General features: G+C 46.7%; 1 protein-coding gene and 1 pseudogene across 1 annotated transcript; one reads left to right on the top strand and one right to left on the bottom strand.

Annotated features, from left to right (window-relative positions):
- Positions 1 to 538: 538 nt before the first annotated feature.
- Positions 539 to 8283, bottom strand: LOC123481320 (annotated as a pseudogene).
- Positions 8284 to 9363: 1080 nt separating this feature from the next.
- LOC121587230 (protein FAM163A-like) lies at positions 9364 to 15105 on the top strand. The gene is made up of 7 exons (XM_041904147.2): positions 9364 to 9829; positions 10308 to 10373; positions 12364 to 12468; positions 12695 to 12715; positions 13023 to 13143; positions 13294 to 13464; positions 13599 to 15105. The coding sequence occupies exons 5-7, from the start codon at positions 13051 to 13053 to the stop codon at positions 13872 to 13874; spliced, it is 540 nt and encodes a 179-aa protein (XP_041760081.2). The 5' UTR covers positions 9364 to 9829; positions 10308 to 10373; positions 12364 to 12468; positions 12695 to 12715; positions 13023 to 13050; the 3' UTR covers positions 13875 to 15105.
- Positions 15106 to 15553: the final 448 nt, after the last annotated feature.

The raw sequence follows: 15553 nt of genomic DNA, 5'->3' as shown, positions 1-15553 counted from the left end.
TGGGGCTGACTCTCTTTATCACACACAGGGGCGCAACTTTCACATGTCCCACACACATTCTGGAAATTGCAATATATCACAGCTTATTGTTCATTACTATAATATCTCATAAGGCTTTAAAACTGCACCTCTATAAGGTGCTATGCATGTTTATCAGGCAATGTAACACTTCACAAGTGCATTTAGTAGGGTTACAACACTTTCTATGAATACAGTATGTAGTATACCTCTAATGGAGAATGCTTTAATGGGATGTCCTATCTCTGCATAATGTATAGCTTATGTAGACTTGTTATAAGCATTCATAACAGCTTATTGTCAGTCAGCAACCAGCTCCCTGCAACATTCAGGTAAGGGTCAAACATGGACGTGTCCTGGCCTGTCATATTCAACATGTCTCTCACTGCAGTCACCCTCCTCTCACACAACACACTAGGAATCAAAGATGGTCTACACACAGTTACATTAGATTTGTATTCAGCCAAACAAACTATTTTGTGTTTGGAATGCCACTGGTAAATCAGTTGGTGCTATTGACTCATAGAGTCAGGTGTGAGTACGCTGGTGTTCCTTTAAGTGCCCTGACCGACTGAAACTTCCCACACTGGGGACAGTGATATGGCCTCTCTCCTGTGTGAGTACGCTGGTGTATCTTTAAATGTCCTGACTGACTGAAACTCTTCCCACACTGGGAACAGTGATATGGCCTCTCTCCTGTGTGAGTACGCTTGTGTGTCTTCAAATTACATATCTGTGTGAAACTCTTCCCACACTGGGTGCAGTGATATGGCCTCTCTCCTGTGTGAGTATGTTGGTGTACCTTTAAGTCTCCTGATCGACGGAAACTCTTCCCACACTGAGAGCAGTGGTGAAGTCTTGGCTTCCCTGTGTCTCTGTTTCTGGGTGGGAAGTGTGATGGGGGTGCGATCTGAAGTTGTTGAACACAGCTGAGAGCCACTGGGTGGTGCTAGTGTCTGTGATCTAATCCCTCCACTCCTCAGCAGCCTGACGTACTCTTCCCTGTGGCATCTCTTTATGTGCTTGTAGAGGGAGATCTGAGCCGTGAAGGAGAACAGACAACCAGAGCAGGAAAAGATCTGAGACTGGAACGACTCATTCACACCTGAAAGGAAGAGGGAGGGAGGGAAGGAGAGAAACGGAAGGGGTGTTCAGAGAGGTCAAAGAGAATAGCAAGCTTGACAGAGAACTGAAGGGGTGTTGAGAGAGGTCAAAGAGAATAGCAAGCTTGATAGAGAACTGAAGCAAATACTGAAAGAAAAAGAAAGACTGATGATATCATTATATTCCACTTCACTTGAATAGAGAGATGGCAAGAGAGGGAAAATTGAACAGGTAGTTCTAGAGCAGTGGTAGTCACTAATATTTCTGGGGGAGACACTTTTCTGAAACAAACTCACTGGGTAAGCCGCCATAGCCAACTCATCGGAGAATGGGAGTTGGGGGGTCACAAAGTCAAATTGATTCATATAAATTACATGCTATTTAGAATACTATTAACATGGACCATGAAGCTATTTGATTCACAATTTCTGTACACTTGGGGGTATCATTATCTCAATAAAAGCACACAAATATGTCAAATCAGATAATGCCAAATTTCAGTCTGAAGGAAGTATGTTTTGGGGTGATTGAAATGCATCACAAAGGTATTGGAAAGTTCAGGAAAACATTAGGGATGCTCATCAAGCAATCTGTGTGTATGGTCTTCTGTGGATAATCCATTTACCTCCACTAGTCATTCAGTGCAGATACATTCACATCACTCTGCCTTCTAACAAGGCCTGCACAGCCTGTGTGCGTCGTAGATGGAAACAGACATACGTGTTCCTGAGTGTCTTAGCTTTCAGGCATGGGGTCATAGTTGCTAATAGCGCCAACCGTTCAAAAGCTAGAGCCACATTTGTCGGGAGAAAACTATTTCAAGACGCGCTAGAAACCGCTGTTACCTCTCCGTTTGCCCCAGCCGCTATAGCGGATATCGGAGATTACTCACGTAACCACGGTTCTATGAAGTAAGTGGTGCATTCAGCTGACTGAGGAAAACACATTCCTTCAGATTATTGCACAATGAATGTTCTAGAGGGTTGAGGAAAGGGAATAAGCAGAGAGGTAGAGAGAGAAAGCTCAAAAGTACCTCTAGCTGAGCTCTTTTTGTCCCAGAGGAAGTGGAAGATGATGCCCAGGTCTCTGGCGTACTCCTCTCCGTACCACACCAACATCTCCTCTTCCAACAGCTATATGCTTACAGCAGCGGTACAGAATCCCTCCTCTGTACTGGAAGGCCACCAGACTCTGCTCTTCTTCACTACGGGCACAGTTCACATACCTGACAGAGAGAGGAGGAGTGGTAAGAGAGAGGGAAGGTATTTTATTAGGATCCCCATAGCTGTTGCAAAAGCAGCAGCTACTCTTCCTAGGGTCCACACAAAACATTAAACATTACATAATACAGAACATTAATAGACAAGAACAGCTCAAGGACAGAACTACATACATTTTTTTTTTAAGTGGGAGAGACAATAAGAATTAAATCAATTTAGGCCAACTCAACATCATCGAACAAGATGAAAACACAGAAGGATAGAAAGATGTAGAGATTGGGAGAAAATAAGATGGGAGAGATGGAGAGAGGGATGGATGGAGAGAGGGACAGATGGAGAGATGGAGAGAGGTGATGGAGATGGAGAGAGGGACAGATGGAGAGATGGAGAGAGGGATAGATGTAGAGATGGAGAGAGGAATGGATGGAGAGATGGAGAGAGGAATGGATGGAGAGATGGAGAGAGGGAAGATGGAGAGAGGGAGAGATGGAGAGAGGGATAGATGGAGAGATGGAGAGAGGGAAGGATGGAGAGAGGGAGAGAGGAGAGAGGGACAGATGGAGAGATGGAGAGAGGGATGGATGGAGAGATGGAGAGAGGGATGGATGGAGAGATGGAGAGAGGGATAGATGGAGAGATGGATGAGAGAGGGAGGATGGAGAGATGGAGAGAGGGACAGATGGAGAGATGGAGAGAGGGATGGATGGAGAGATGGAGAGAGGGACAGATGGAGAGATGAAGAGAGGGAAGATGGAGAGAGGGATGGATGGAGAGATGGAGAGAGGGAAAGATGGAGAGATGGAGAGAGGAGATGGAGAGATGGAGAGAGGGATGGATGGAGAGATGGAGAGAGGGACGGATGGAGAGATGGAGAGAGGGATGGATGGAGAGATGGAGAGAGGGACAGATGGAGAGATGGAGAGAGGATGGAGAGAGGGACAGATGGAGAGATGGAGAGAGGGATAGATGGAGAGATGGAGAGAGGGATGGATGGAGAGTGGAGAGGGAGAGAGGGATGGATAGAGAGATGGAGAGAGGGATGGATGGAGAGATGGAGAGAGGGATGGATGGAGAGATGGAGAGAGGGATGGATGGAGAGATGGAGAGATGGAGAGAGGGATGGATGGAGAGATGGAGAGAGGGATGATGGAGAGAGGGATGGATGGAGAGATGGAGAGAGGGATGGATGGAGAGATGGAGAGAGGGATGGATGGAGAGATGGAGAGAGGGAAAGATGGAGAGATGGAGAGAGGGATGGAGGTGGAGAGAGGGATAGATGGAGAGATGGAGAGAGGGAGATGGAGAGAGATGGAGAGAGGAGATGGAGAGATGGAGAGAGGGACGGATGGAGAGATGGAGAGAGGGATGGATGGAGGGGAAGATGGAGAGAGGGATGGATGGAGAGATGGAGAGAGGGATGGATGGAGAAATGGAGAGAGGGATGGATGGAGAGATGGAGAGAGGGACAGATGGAGAGAGGGAGAGATGGAGAGAGGGACAGATGGAGAGATGGAGAGAGGGACAGATGGAGAGAGGGATGGATGGAGAGATGGAGAGAGGGATGGATGGAGAGATGGAGAGAGGGATGGATGGAGAGATGGAGAGAGGGATGGATGGAGAGATGGAGAGAGGGATGGATGGAGAGATGGAGAGAGGGATGGATGGAGAGATGGAGAGAGGGATGGATGGAGAGATGGAGAGAGGGACAGATGGAGAGAGGGAGAGATGGAGAGAGGGACAGATGGAGAGATGGAGAGAGGGACAGATGGAGAGAGGGATGGATGGAGAGATGAGAGAGGGATGGATGGAGAGATGGAGAGAGGGATGGATGGAGAGATGGAGAGAGGGATGGATGGAGAGATGGAGAGAGGGATGGATGGAGAGATGGCGAGAGGGATGGATGGAGAGATGGAGAGAGGGATGGATGGAGAGATGGATGGAGAGATGGAGAGAGGGACAGATGGAGAGATGGAGAGAGGGATGGATGGAGAGATGGAGAGAGGGATAGATGGAGAGATGGAGAGATGGAGAGAGGGATGGATAGAGAGATGGAGAGAGGGATGGATGGAGAGATGGAGAGAGGGATGGATGGAGAGAGGGGTGGATGGAGAGAGGGATGGATGGAGAGATGGAGAGATGGAGAGAGGGATGGATGGAGAAATGGAGAGAGGGATGGATGGAGATGGAGAGAGGGATGGATGGAGAGATGGAGAGAGGGATGGATGGAGAGATGGAGAAAGGGATGGATGGAGAGATGGAGAGAGGGACAGATGGAGAGATGGAGAGAGGGATGGATGGAGAGAGGGATGGATGGAGAGATGGAGAGAGGGACAGATGGAGAGATGGAGAGAGGGATGGATGGAGAGAGGGATGGATGGAGAGATGGAGAGAGGGACAGATGGAGAGATGGAGAGAGGGATGGATGGAGAGAGTGATTGATGGAGAGATGGAGAGAGGGACAGATGTAGAGATGGAGAGAGGGATGGATGGAGAGATGGAGAGAGGGACGGATGGAGAGATGTGAAAGAGATGGAGAGAGGGACAGATGGAGAGATGGAGAGAGGGACGGATGGAGAGATGGAGAGAGGGATGGATGGAGAGATGGAGAGAGGGACGGATGGAGAGATGGAGAGAGGGATGGATGGAGAGATGGAGAGAGGGACAGATGGAGAGATGGAGAGAGGGAGATGGAGAGATGGAGAGAGGGATGGATGGAGAGAGGGACAGATGGAGAGATGGAGAGAGGGATGGATGGAGAGATGGAGAGAGGGATGGATGGCTGGAGAAAAGACACACCTCATCCAGTTGGGAGTGAGTGTCTCTCTTGGCATCAATGCACTCGTCACTCTGCTTGTTTTTGTAGATCTGAGGACCAATTGCATCTCAGCAGTTATTTCACCCAGCCAATCAGAACTTGGTGTTGCGCTTTAATCAGACAGATAGTCAGACAGACAGACACACACACTCCTCTCACCACCCAGGAGTATCCACTCTCCATGGCCAGCTCCTTGTCTGTTAGTTCTCCTTCATAAGGTCCGTAGTGCGTCCCTTGGGGCACGGTGTGTCCGTGGTTGAAGACCCCCAGACCAGCTCCAGGGATGGCTGATGTCCTGACCTCCAGGCCGGGCATCAGGGTGAGTCAGGCCCTGTCTGGGGCCCCCAGGGGGGCAGGGGTGTCTGGGATGAAGAGGGGGGGACCGTGGAGCTCACACTCCTCGATGAAGAAAGACTTGCACTCCTCACAGACTGATAGAGATGAGAAGCAGATTCTCTACACAATATACACACTAACCATTAGTTACAGGATTGTATCATGTGTATGCTAACCAGTAGATAAAACAAGACATTAGGGGCAATTTAACCAAAGATCACAAAAATACTGCATCTATAAAGACCTTAAAATGGGTTCATGAAGGTTTCACATAGAGATACACTGTATTTAGATTGAGACTCACAGAGGTGATCTTCGTCTCTCAGCTCCTCTTCCTCAGTATAGCTGACTCTGGCTCTGCTGCGGAGGTTCACACCTCGAGTGTATCTCTTCACCTCTGACATCTGCTGCCTTAGCCATGCCCTCTTCATCTGCTCTGACACACACCCTGGGTCCTGTAAGGACGAGGAGAGGAGGAAATCGTTACAGAGTAACAACAGTGGTGTGGCTCACACCTGAGTGGAGTTGTTATTACTCAGATCCATGTGTTACTGCGGATTACTAAATAGGATATGTTCATGGAATTAGCCAACATTAATAAAATATCCTCTCTCCTTCGCTCCCGCTCTCCTCCTCTCCCCACTGTTCCACTCCATCTCTCCTTCGCTCCCGCTCTCCTCCTCTCCCCCACTGTTCCACTCCATCTCTCCTTCGCTCTCCTCCTCTCCCCCACTGTTCCACTCCATCTCTCCTTCGCTCCCGCTCTCCTCCTCTCCCCCACTGTTCCACTCCATCTCTCCTTCGCTCCCGCTCTCCTCCTCTCCCCCACTGTTCCACTCCATCTCTCTTTCGCTCCTCCTCCTCTCCCCCACTGTTCCACTCCATCTCTCCTCCGCTCTCCTCCTCTCCCCCACTGTTCCACTCCATCTCTCCTTCGCTCTCCTCCTCTCCTCCTCTCTTCCACTCTGACTCCATCTCTCCTTCGCTCTCCTCCTTCTCCCCCCACTTTTCTCCTTCTCTCTCTTCGTTCACCTCCTGCTCTCCTCTTCTCCCCCACTGTTCCTCCATCTCTCTTTGTCTCCGCTCCTCTCTCCCCTACTCTCTCTCTCCTCTCCTTCTCTCTCTCCAGTCAGCTCATCCAGGTGAGGTTGTATTGAAGGTTCTCTTCCCATTTTGTAACTGTCCCAATCAGTCCACATCCAGGTGTAAATACGTGTCACCACTGGCCCTCTGCTCAGCTGTGGTCTGGCCGGGGTCGAGGGGTCAGACCTTATAATATATCATATAATATATAATGCCATTTAGCAGATGCTTTTATCCAAAGCGACTTACAGTCATGCGTGCATACATTTTGGTGTATGGGTGGTCCCGGGGATCGAACCCACTACCTTGGCGTTACAAGCGCCGTGCTCTACCAGCTGAGCTACAGAGGACCACCTTGTGGTCACCTGTGTAGCAGTGGGCGTGGCTAAGGTTGGGGTCACCTGTTTGTTAGATGTTCTGGTCATTTCTGAGCTAGTCGAGGTTTTAGGTGTGGCTGAGGTGTCAGAACGTTTGGTTTTGGTTGGGGATGAGGTTAAGGTCTGTGTCACAGTAGGGGTTAAGGTCTCTGTGTTGAGGGTTTTGGTTGAGGCTGAGATAGCAGGGGAGATACAGGACCCTGTAGTCACAGATGTTTTAGGTGTTCTGGACTGAGGGAGTTTTGATGTGGAGGCTGTAGAAGGTGTTCTGGACTGAGGGGGTTTAGAAGTGGAGGCTGTAGAAGGTGTTCTGGACTGAGGGGGTTTAGAAGTGGAGGCTGTAGAAGGTGTTCTGGACTGAGGGGGTTTAGAAGTGGTTGCTGTAGAAGGTGTTCTGGACTGAGGGGGTTTAGAAGTGGAGGCTGTAGAAGGTGTTCTGGACTGAGGGGGTTTAGAAGTGGAGGCTGTAGAAGGTGTTCTGGACTGAGGGGGTTTAGAAGTGGAGGCTGTAGAAGGTGTTCTGGACTGAGGGGGTTTAGAAGTGGAGGCTGTAGAAGGTGTTCTGGACTGAGGGGGGTTTAGAAGTGGTTGCTGTAGAAGGTGTTCTGGACTGAGGGGTTTAGAAGTGGAGGCTGTAGAAGGTGTTCTGGACTGAGGGGGTTTAGAAGTGGAGGCTGTAGAAGGTGTTCTGGACTGAGGGGGTTTAGAAGTGGAGGCTGTAGAAGGTGTTCTGGACTGAGGGGGTTTAGAAGTGGAGGCTGTAGAAGGTGTTCTGGACTGAGGGGGTTTAGAAGTGGAGGCTGTAGAAGGTGTTCTGGACTGAGGGGGTTTAGAAGTGGAGGCTGTAGAAGGTGTTCTGGACTTCTCCCTTCTCCTTTGAGTTTTACCCTGCTGTTGTCTCTATAGGTGAGGGGTCCATTCTTCCTCCTCCTCTTCCTCCACTGTGTCACTAGGTCCTGTTGGGGGTGGTCTATGTGCTTTCTCCCTCTCCTCCCGGCAACGCCTCAGAAACACAGGGACCAGCGGCTGCAGACCTGGGGTGTATTCAGAGAGGTGGAACAATCGGAACTTTGCACATAGAAATATAATTAATAGAGCGGTCACGATTCCCTGATCTACCTTATAGACAATTATATCTGTTCTACACAACACATTTCTATCTGAGGCTAATGTCCTGAAACAGGCCCCTGAGGAACAACAGAGAGCATCATTCTTCATCACAATAGTCATGGCCTCATAGAGATATATAGTACCTATAGCCAGCATGGCCAAGTGGTTCCTCTTCATGTTTCTGTAGCGCTTTTTCTCCCATTTAGCCAAACTGGCCCATTCACTCTGGGAGAAATACACCTTCATGTCCTTACAGTCATCCTAAGAGTTAGCACAATACAGACGTGCCCACAGACACACATAGCATCGGCCTAGTTAATTTAATTAGCACCAAGACATCCGAGACTTAATAGATGTTAGAAAACAAATTGACGTTGGTGCTACATACTAAGGTTAGGCCTACTGTTGTCCGTTTTGAACCTCACCTCATCACAGAACTCATCTCTCTGCTGGTGTAGCACGTGTTCGCTTTTTTTTGTCCTCTGCTGCCTAATAAAGCTAAAACAAATACAATGTGAAGCTGCTAATTTACCCGTTACACTGAATGCCTAAAATCACGTAAAATAAAAAGCACACGTAGGCATACTACTGGTGGTCTACCTGCCAAGCCCAGGCGAGCACTTAGGATTTGTTTTCTACCCGACGTTCTGAGGGATATAGCCCACATTTCTGGTAAATAGGCCTGGGACTAGATAACTAGTGCACGCAGTTAGACATTTCGAATTGAAAGTTATCGTTGACTGTCTTTCTGACACTGTAATAAAATACCTTACTAATTATCTAGTCCCAGGCCTATCATGTTTGGGTCGTGGGTGCCCAGTGATGGTAGGTCAACAGAAGTTTTCTTAATATTTACTTTTCTTGGCAATACAATTGAGCCCTGCCGGGTTCTGCCTTAAGTGCAAGGTCAGTGACGTAAGCCCAGTTTATGATTTAACGCTTTCATAGCGGCCTTTAACCTACCATCCTCGGGTGTAGGATAGATATGGTTGTTCCTGGAAGCTGATCTTAGGCCAGTTTGAAGTTAAAATGAGAGGTTTAAAGTTAGAATGAGAGGTTAGGTAATCTGATTCTAGATATATTCTTAATTCATTCCTTACTTAGATCTGTGTGTATTGGGTATATGTTGTGAAATTGTTAGATATTACTTGTTAGATATTACTGCACTGTCGGAGCTAGAAGCAGAAGCATTTCGATTCACCCACAATAACATCTGCTAAACACGTGTATGTGACAAATAACATTTGATTTGATTTGATTTAGATCAGCAGAATCCACCCAGAGCGCCGTTAGACATCCATACAGTAGCATATCGCAGTCTGTTGCGTTTTCCCCAAGGGAGTAGCACTACCCGTAACAGTAGCCATTCTCCCCAACCCCACAGTCTCAGCGGTGTGATGGATAAAGCCTCCCCGACCACAGACAATCTCTGCCCGGATCAATGTCTCTGTGTCCCTGCAGACACCATCTGGGAGATGCCATGAGCTATCAGGTGGGTTATTTCTCACGTCTTCGCCGTCTCAGTACAGGTGAGAGTGTGGAAACAAGGGATAACGGAAAAGAAGGATAACATGAGAGTTCGGTTATAGCGCGAATTGACTACAAGCTGCTGGAGCGAACGGTGGAAACGATTTGTGCTATCGTACGGTGTAATACAGTAGGCTAGTTAGTGCACTATTGACCATCTCACCATCACACCGACAGTGTCCTAGGGAATAACCCAACCACAGGTTTGGGAAATACCAGGATACGGGCTTATCTGACAGGTACGTAAAAAATAATAATAATACAATAATTGGTCCTGGGTGTCCCCACGGTGTGTGTGTATGTGTGTGATTACATTAATTATTACTATTATTAGTTGTTATTATTCTTAACACCTTACCTATAATTTCACTGTAGCTGATATTATGTTCATGAATACCCTGGCATCACTGACCCAACTGTCTCAGTTTTGTCCTTAGATGAGTGACAGAAGTGCTATCAGTTTAAAGGTAGTGCAGGTCTATACCCAGGAAACTACTACATGTACATAATGGCATTGTGTGTGGGGTACAATTAATGTTATAGGAAGGGGAAAACGAACAGAAACACTGTTTTGAATGCATCATTAATTCAAAGGCAATGTTTCAAGACTGTTGAAGACAAGTAGTGGTCCAGTATGTTTGTGCTCATGTCTCAACCGTTCTGACAATGTTTACATTGACCTGTGTTGTGCTGAAGATGTCATGTTCCTCTTCCCAGGGGGCTGTGCAGTGTCATCCACTCCTGACCTACAGGATGCCATCCCCCTAGTGCTGATTTACACAGGTGAGATATTTGTGTGTGCGTGTTCATATCACAAAATTGTTGCATATAGCACCTTTAACGCAATAAAAAGTCAACTCCAAACACTGGGACATATAGTTAGAGTCTATTGGCAGCCATACAAGACCTGGTATGAGTGAATTCCCTGTAGACTTTTCTCTCTTCTCTCCTCCTCCTCTTCTGCCATTGTTCATTTCTGCAGGTGGTGCGGCTGTCCTAGACACACACACACACACACACACACACAGAGAGAGAGAGAGAGAGAGAGAGAGAGATTAGGAACGAGTGTGTATCTCTACTTACACGGAGAGAAGAGTGCTTTCAGAAGAGGGGAGAAGAGAGGGAGAGAGGAGAGAGGAGAGAGGGAGAGTCTCGCCTTGACTACCTGGCTAAATTGTCCCCTGATGGAAAAATATTGTTGCAGGAATGATTTTTGAATAATTGAACGCCCAGGGCTTTAAAATTGCAGGCTCACCGAGATTTATTCCTGTGAAAAGTTAGAAACCGCACACACACACACACACACACACACACACACACACACACACACACACACCGCAACGAAATATTAATATCATTATATTTCAAAGAAGATATAGCTAGGATCTACAATGATATTGCAAGTCTCTTCTCTTCTCCTCTCTTCTCCTCTCTTCTCTTCTCTTCTCCTCTCTTCTCTTCTCTTCTCTTCTCTTCTCTTCTCTTCTCTTCTCTTCTCTTCTCTTCTCTTCTCTTCTCTTCTCTTCTCTTCTCTTCTCTTCTCTCTCTCTTCTCTTCTCTTCTCTTCTCTTCTCTTCTCCTCTCCTCTCTCTCTCCTCTCTTCTCTCCTCTTCTCCTCTATTCATCTCTTCTCCTCTCTTCTCTTCTCCTCTCATCACCTCTCTTCTCTCCTCTCCTCTCTTCTCCTCTCCTCTCCTCTCCTGAATTCCTTGTAGACTATTTTACGTAGGTAATATAGTGATCCCGTTTTTCTCCTCTCCTCCATGGTCTCTCTTTTTCCTCCTGGTTAATAGTTAATGGAGTTTTTGGCAGATCCCTCCTGAGACCACAGGTTCCTTTTAGGTCATACAGTACAGGAGTGTGTGTGTGTGTCTTCACAGTCAAATCCCACAGCACTTTCTGACACAGTGTGTGCTGTGATGGTCAGAAAGGGTAGAGGGGTGAATCTTAAACCCTATATTTTATTCCAGGCTTAACTCTCTCCCTCTTCCTTTCCTCCCTATCTCTCTCTCCATTGTAATGAGCCCCTGTTGTGTGATGAACTGCTTGGACATGGTCCATAGAGAGAGAAGGGGGTGAGGAGAGGGGGTAGAGAGAGGTAGAAGGTTGGGAGAAGGAGAGAGAGAGAGGGGGAAAGAGAGAGAAAGAGAAATGGAGACTTCACATTGCTTTTAAGGGCATTAACCTGCCCGTGCTGTATATAATTTAGAGCAGTGGTGACATAGAGGAGGAGCTGTCTGATGGACACAGATGCACGCACGCACGCTGATTTGTAGAATGCCCCTTCTATCTCTCTCTCTCTCTCTCTCTCTCTCTCTCTCTCTCTCTCTCTCTCTCTCTCTCTCTCTCTCTCTCTCTCTCTCTCTCTCTCTCTCTCTCTCTCTCTCTCTTTTTCCTCTCTTCTCTCTCTCTCTCTCTCTCTCTCTCTCTCTCTCTCTCTCTCTCTCTCTCTCTCTCTCTCTGTCTCTCTCTCTTTCTCTCTCTCGCTCAATTCAATTTCAATTTCAATTTAAGGGCTTTATTGGCATGGGAAACATATGTTTACATTGCCAAAGCAAGTGAAATAGATAATAAACAAAAGTGAAATAAACAATCAAAAAATGTACAGTAAACATTACACTCAAAAAAGTTCCAAAATAATAAAGACATTTCAAATGTCATATTATGTGCAATCTCTCTCTCTCTCTTTCTCTCTCACCTGCTGATAGGAGACTGATGTAGATGGAATTGATGAAGAGATCCATGTTTTATCTTCTAACTCTTCTTCCTGCAGGAGATCCAACCAGAAGAGGTTTTGAGGCTGCCACCCCCAAGACCTCACAGGACCCCGCCCCCTTCTCTGGCCCCTCCCCCTCTCCACCTCTACCTGTCTCCTGATGTGAGTTCTGGGCCTGTATCCACAAAAAAGAGTCTCGGAGGAGTGCTGATCTAGGGTCAGTTTAGCCTTTTAGTTCATGATGAATAAGATTGTATGGACAGATCCTAGATCAGCACTCCTACCCTTAGGCACATGGTAGATATGGGGCCTGGCCTGAGTTCATTTAGATCATTGTTCTTTCCCAACCAAACTAATTTAGGTCCTTTGATTGTCTTTGTCCTTGCAGGTATAGAACCCATTGCTGAACGTAAGTATTACACTCCTTTAATGCGCTGTCAAGTTGTAGCTAAGAACATACAGTATAACTAACTTCTGTAGTTTCCCCCCACCCCTTCTCTCTCTCTCTCTCTCTCTCTCTCTCTCTCTCTCTCTCTCTCTCTCTCTCTCTCTCTCTCTCTCTCTCTCTCTCTCTCTCTCTCTCTCTCTGCCTCTCTCTCTCTCTCTCTCTCTCTCTCTCTCTCTCTCTCTCTCTCTCTCTCTCTCTCTCTCTCTCTCTCTCTCTCTCTCTCTCTCTCTCTCTCTCTCTCTCTCTCTCCCCCTCTCTCTTTCTCCAGGGTTTGATGGAGAGTTATAACCAGTTTAATGTCAGCAGGAACAGTAGTAATAAGCGGAGGACTTCTCGCCACAGTCATCCTGCTCTGTATTGTAGCAGTGCTGTGCTACTGCAGGCTCCAGGTAACTTGTGTGTGTGTGTGTCTGTCCATGTGACTGTGTGTGTATGTGTGTGTGTTTGTGTGTGTGTTTGTGTGCGCGTGTTTTATCTGCACATTCTTTCATGAACAATAAATGATCAGAACAAAACCTCACCCCCTTCACTAATTCCAGTACTACTGCTGTAAGAAAAATGAGTCGGAAGTGGACTTGGCCTCCGTGGCTGGAGGAGATGGAGGAGGGGAGACTCAAGGGGAGGTTCAGGCTCACTTTGCCTGCAATGCGTGCAGCACCCCTGGGATGGACACCCTGGCTGTCACCCCTCTCTGCCTGGAGCCCCTGGAGGTTAGAGTACAGCACTAACACGAAACCCTAGACCTAAACCTAGAGCTACAGTAGTAAGTTGATGCATACATCGAATTGGAATGACTCATTCTATTTCAATCATTCTATTTCTATGGTGATTGTGTGTGTTCCAGGTGGGCCCTCCCCCCAGCTACTGCCCCACCTGCTCCCCCTTCTGGCTACGCCCGGGACTTAGTGACGAGCTGCACAACGGAACAGAGCGGCTGGGATTCCATACGTATCACTATGACAACCCCGGAGTGTGTCAATCACTGCCCCTGTCAGACACGCCGCAGGCCCCCTTCTTTTTGACCCAGCCCGGCCAATCCCCTTTGAGCTACTATAGCCCCGTTGACACCTACCCTAACACACCCTGCACTAACAGACGCCCCTACAGCACACCGGTTTGACACACACACACTGACGTCACACACACACTCATACAAACACACTCCTTCTCCCAGGGGAAAGAGTACCACGCATCCAGGGGAGAGAGCCACACACTGAACCCACAGACAGAGCCTCCTGATCGGGACAGAACCACAGACGGACCCTTGTCTGGTGCAGCGGTGTGGAAGTCTGTAGGCCATCTGGTAACCCTACAGTGGAGGAGATGTTGGTTTTAACTATGGGAGATTACTACAGATGATGTGAGAAGGTAGACTGGAACAGCAACACTGTTGTTTCTCTCTCTCTTTCTCTTTCTCAATGTCTTTCTCTCCCTCCTTTTCCATATTGTTCTCTCCATCTCTCTCCTCTGCCTGAAACCTGATAATGTGAAAGAGGTGACTGACATGAGGGCTATATGTGTTTTCATTGTAGGTTTGGTTTACGTCTGGAATGTCTAATTACAGTACCGGTACATTCAACGACTAAAGCGCAAAGATGTCTTTTTTAAAGGAGCAGTATGAGTTTAAAGGAGCAGTATTTCCCTTGTTTGCCCCCTTTGACCCTTAGGAAAAAAAACACATCATATTGGAAGTTTCACATTTGATTTTTTCATGTTTTTTTTTGTAAGGGTATGCATTATGTATCATCCTGGCTACAACAATACAAAAACACACTAACATTTTCGTCAACGAGGGCATCTGTTTGTCCAATTCAATCATGTTTCACTTAGCGCTTACACTTCAGTCCTTCAAAACAAAAAACAGAGTTACTGTACACTTACTAAAAGTTGTTAATTATGACACTGTTGATAATATAGACTAGTATTGATAAAAGAGATGTTTTACTGTTTTCACACAATGCACTTTCCCCTTTTCTCATAGGTTTTGTCCCAAATGGCACTGTATTCCCTATATAGTGCACTACTTTTGACCAGGGCCCATATGGGTCTGGTCACAATAGTGCACTATCTAGGGAATAGGGTGCCATTTGGGTCAAGCCGTAGTCTTCACATCTTAGTCTTCCTCACTTCTCGTCCTTTTGTGATTCTTTGTTAGAGAGTTTATGGGGAAATGGACATCTATCTGTTCATGTGTTGATTTACTGTAAAAGACCACTCAAAGTTTGTGTTCACTGCTATGTAGTCAGATATTCACACAAAGACACTGCTGCCTGTAGTCTGGCAATGAAGATAACTTTAATATTAAATCACAAATTCTATAATATACAGTCCCAGTCAAAAGTTTGGACATACCTACTCATTCCACGGTTTTTCTTTATTTTTACATTGTAAAATAATAGTGAAGACATCAAAACTATGAAATAACACATATGGAATCATGTAGTTACCAAAAAAGTGTTAAACAAATCAAAATATATTTTCTATTTGAGATTCTTCAAAGTATCCACCCTTTGCCTTGATGACAGCTTTGCACACTTGGCATTCTCTCAACCAGCTTCATGAGGTAGTCACCTGGAATGCATTTCAATTAACAGGTGTGCCTTGTTAAAAGTTAATTTGTGGAATTTCTTTCCTTCTTAATGCGTTTGAGCCAATCAGTTGTGTTGTGACAAGGTAGGGGGGGTATACAGAAGATAGTCCTATTTGGTAAAAGACCAAGTCCATATTATGGCAAGAACAGCTCAAATAAGCAAAGAGAAACGACAGCCCATTATTACTTTAAGACATGGTCAGTCAAGA

This window comes from Coregonus clupeaformis, unplaced genomic scaffold (genome assembly GCF_020615455.1).
Source record: "Coregonus clupeaformis isolate EN_2021a unplaced genomic scaffold, ASM2061545v1 scaf0422, whole genome shotgun sequence".
Taxonomy (NCBI): domain Eukaryota; kingdom Metazoa; phylum Chordata; class Actinopteri; order Salmoniformes; family Salmonidae; genus Coregonus; species Coregonus clupeaformis.
This window is presented reverse-complemented; position numbering and strand designations above follow the sequence as displayed.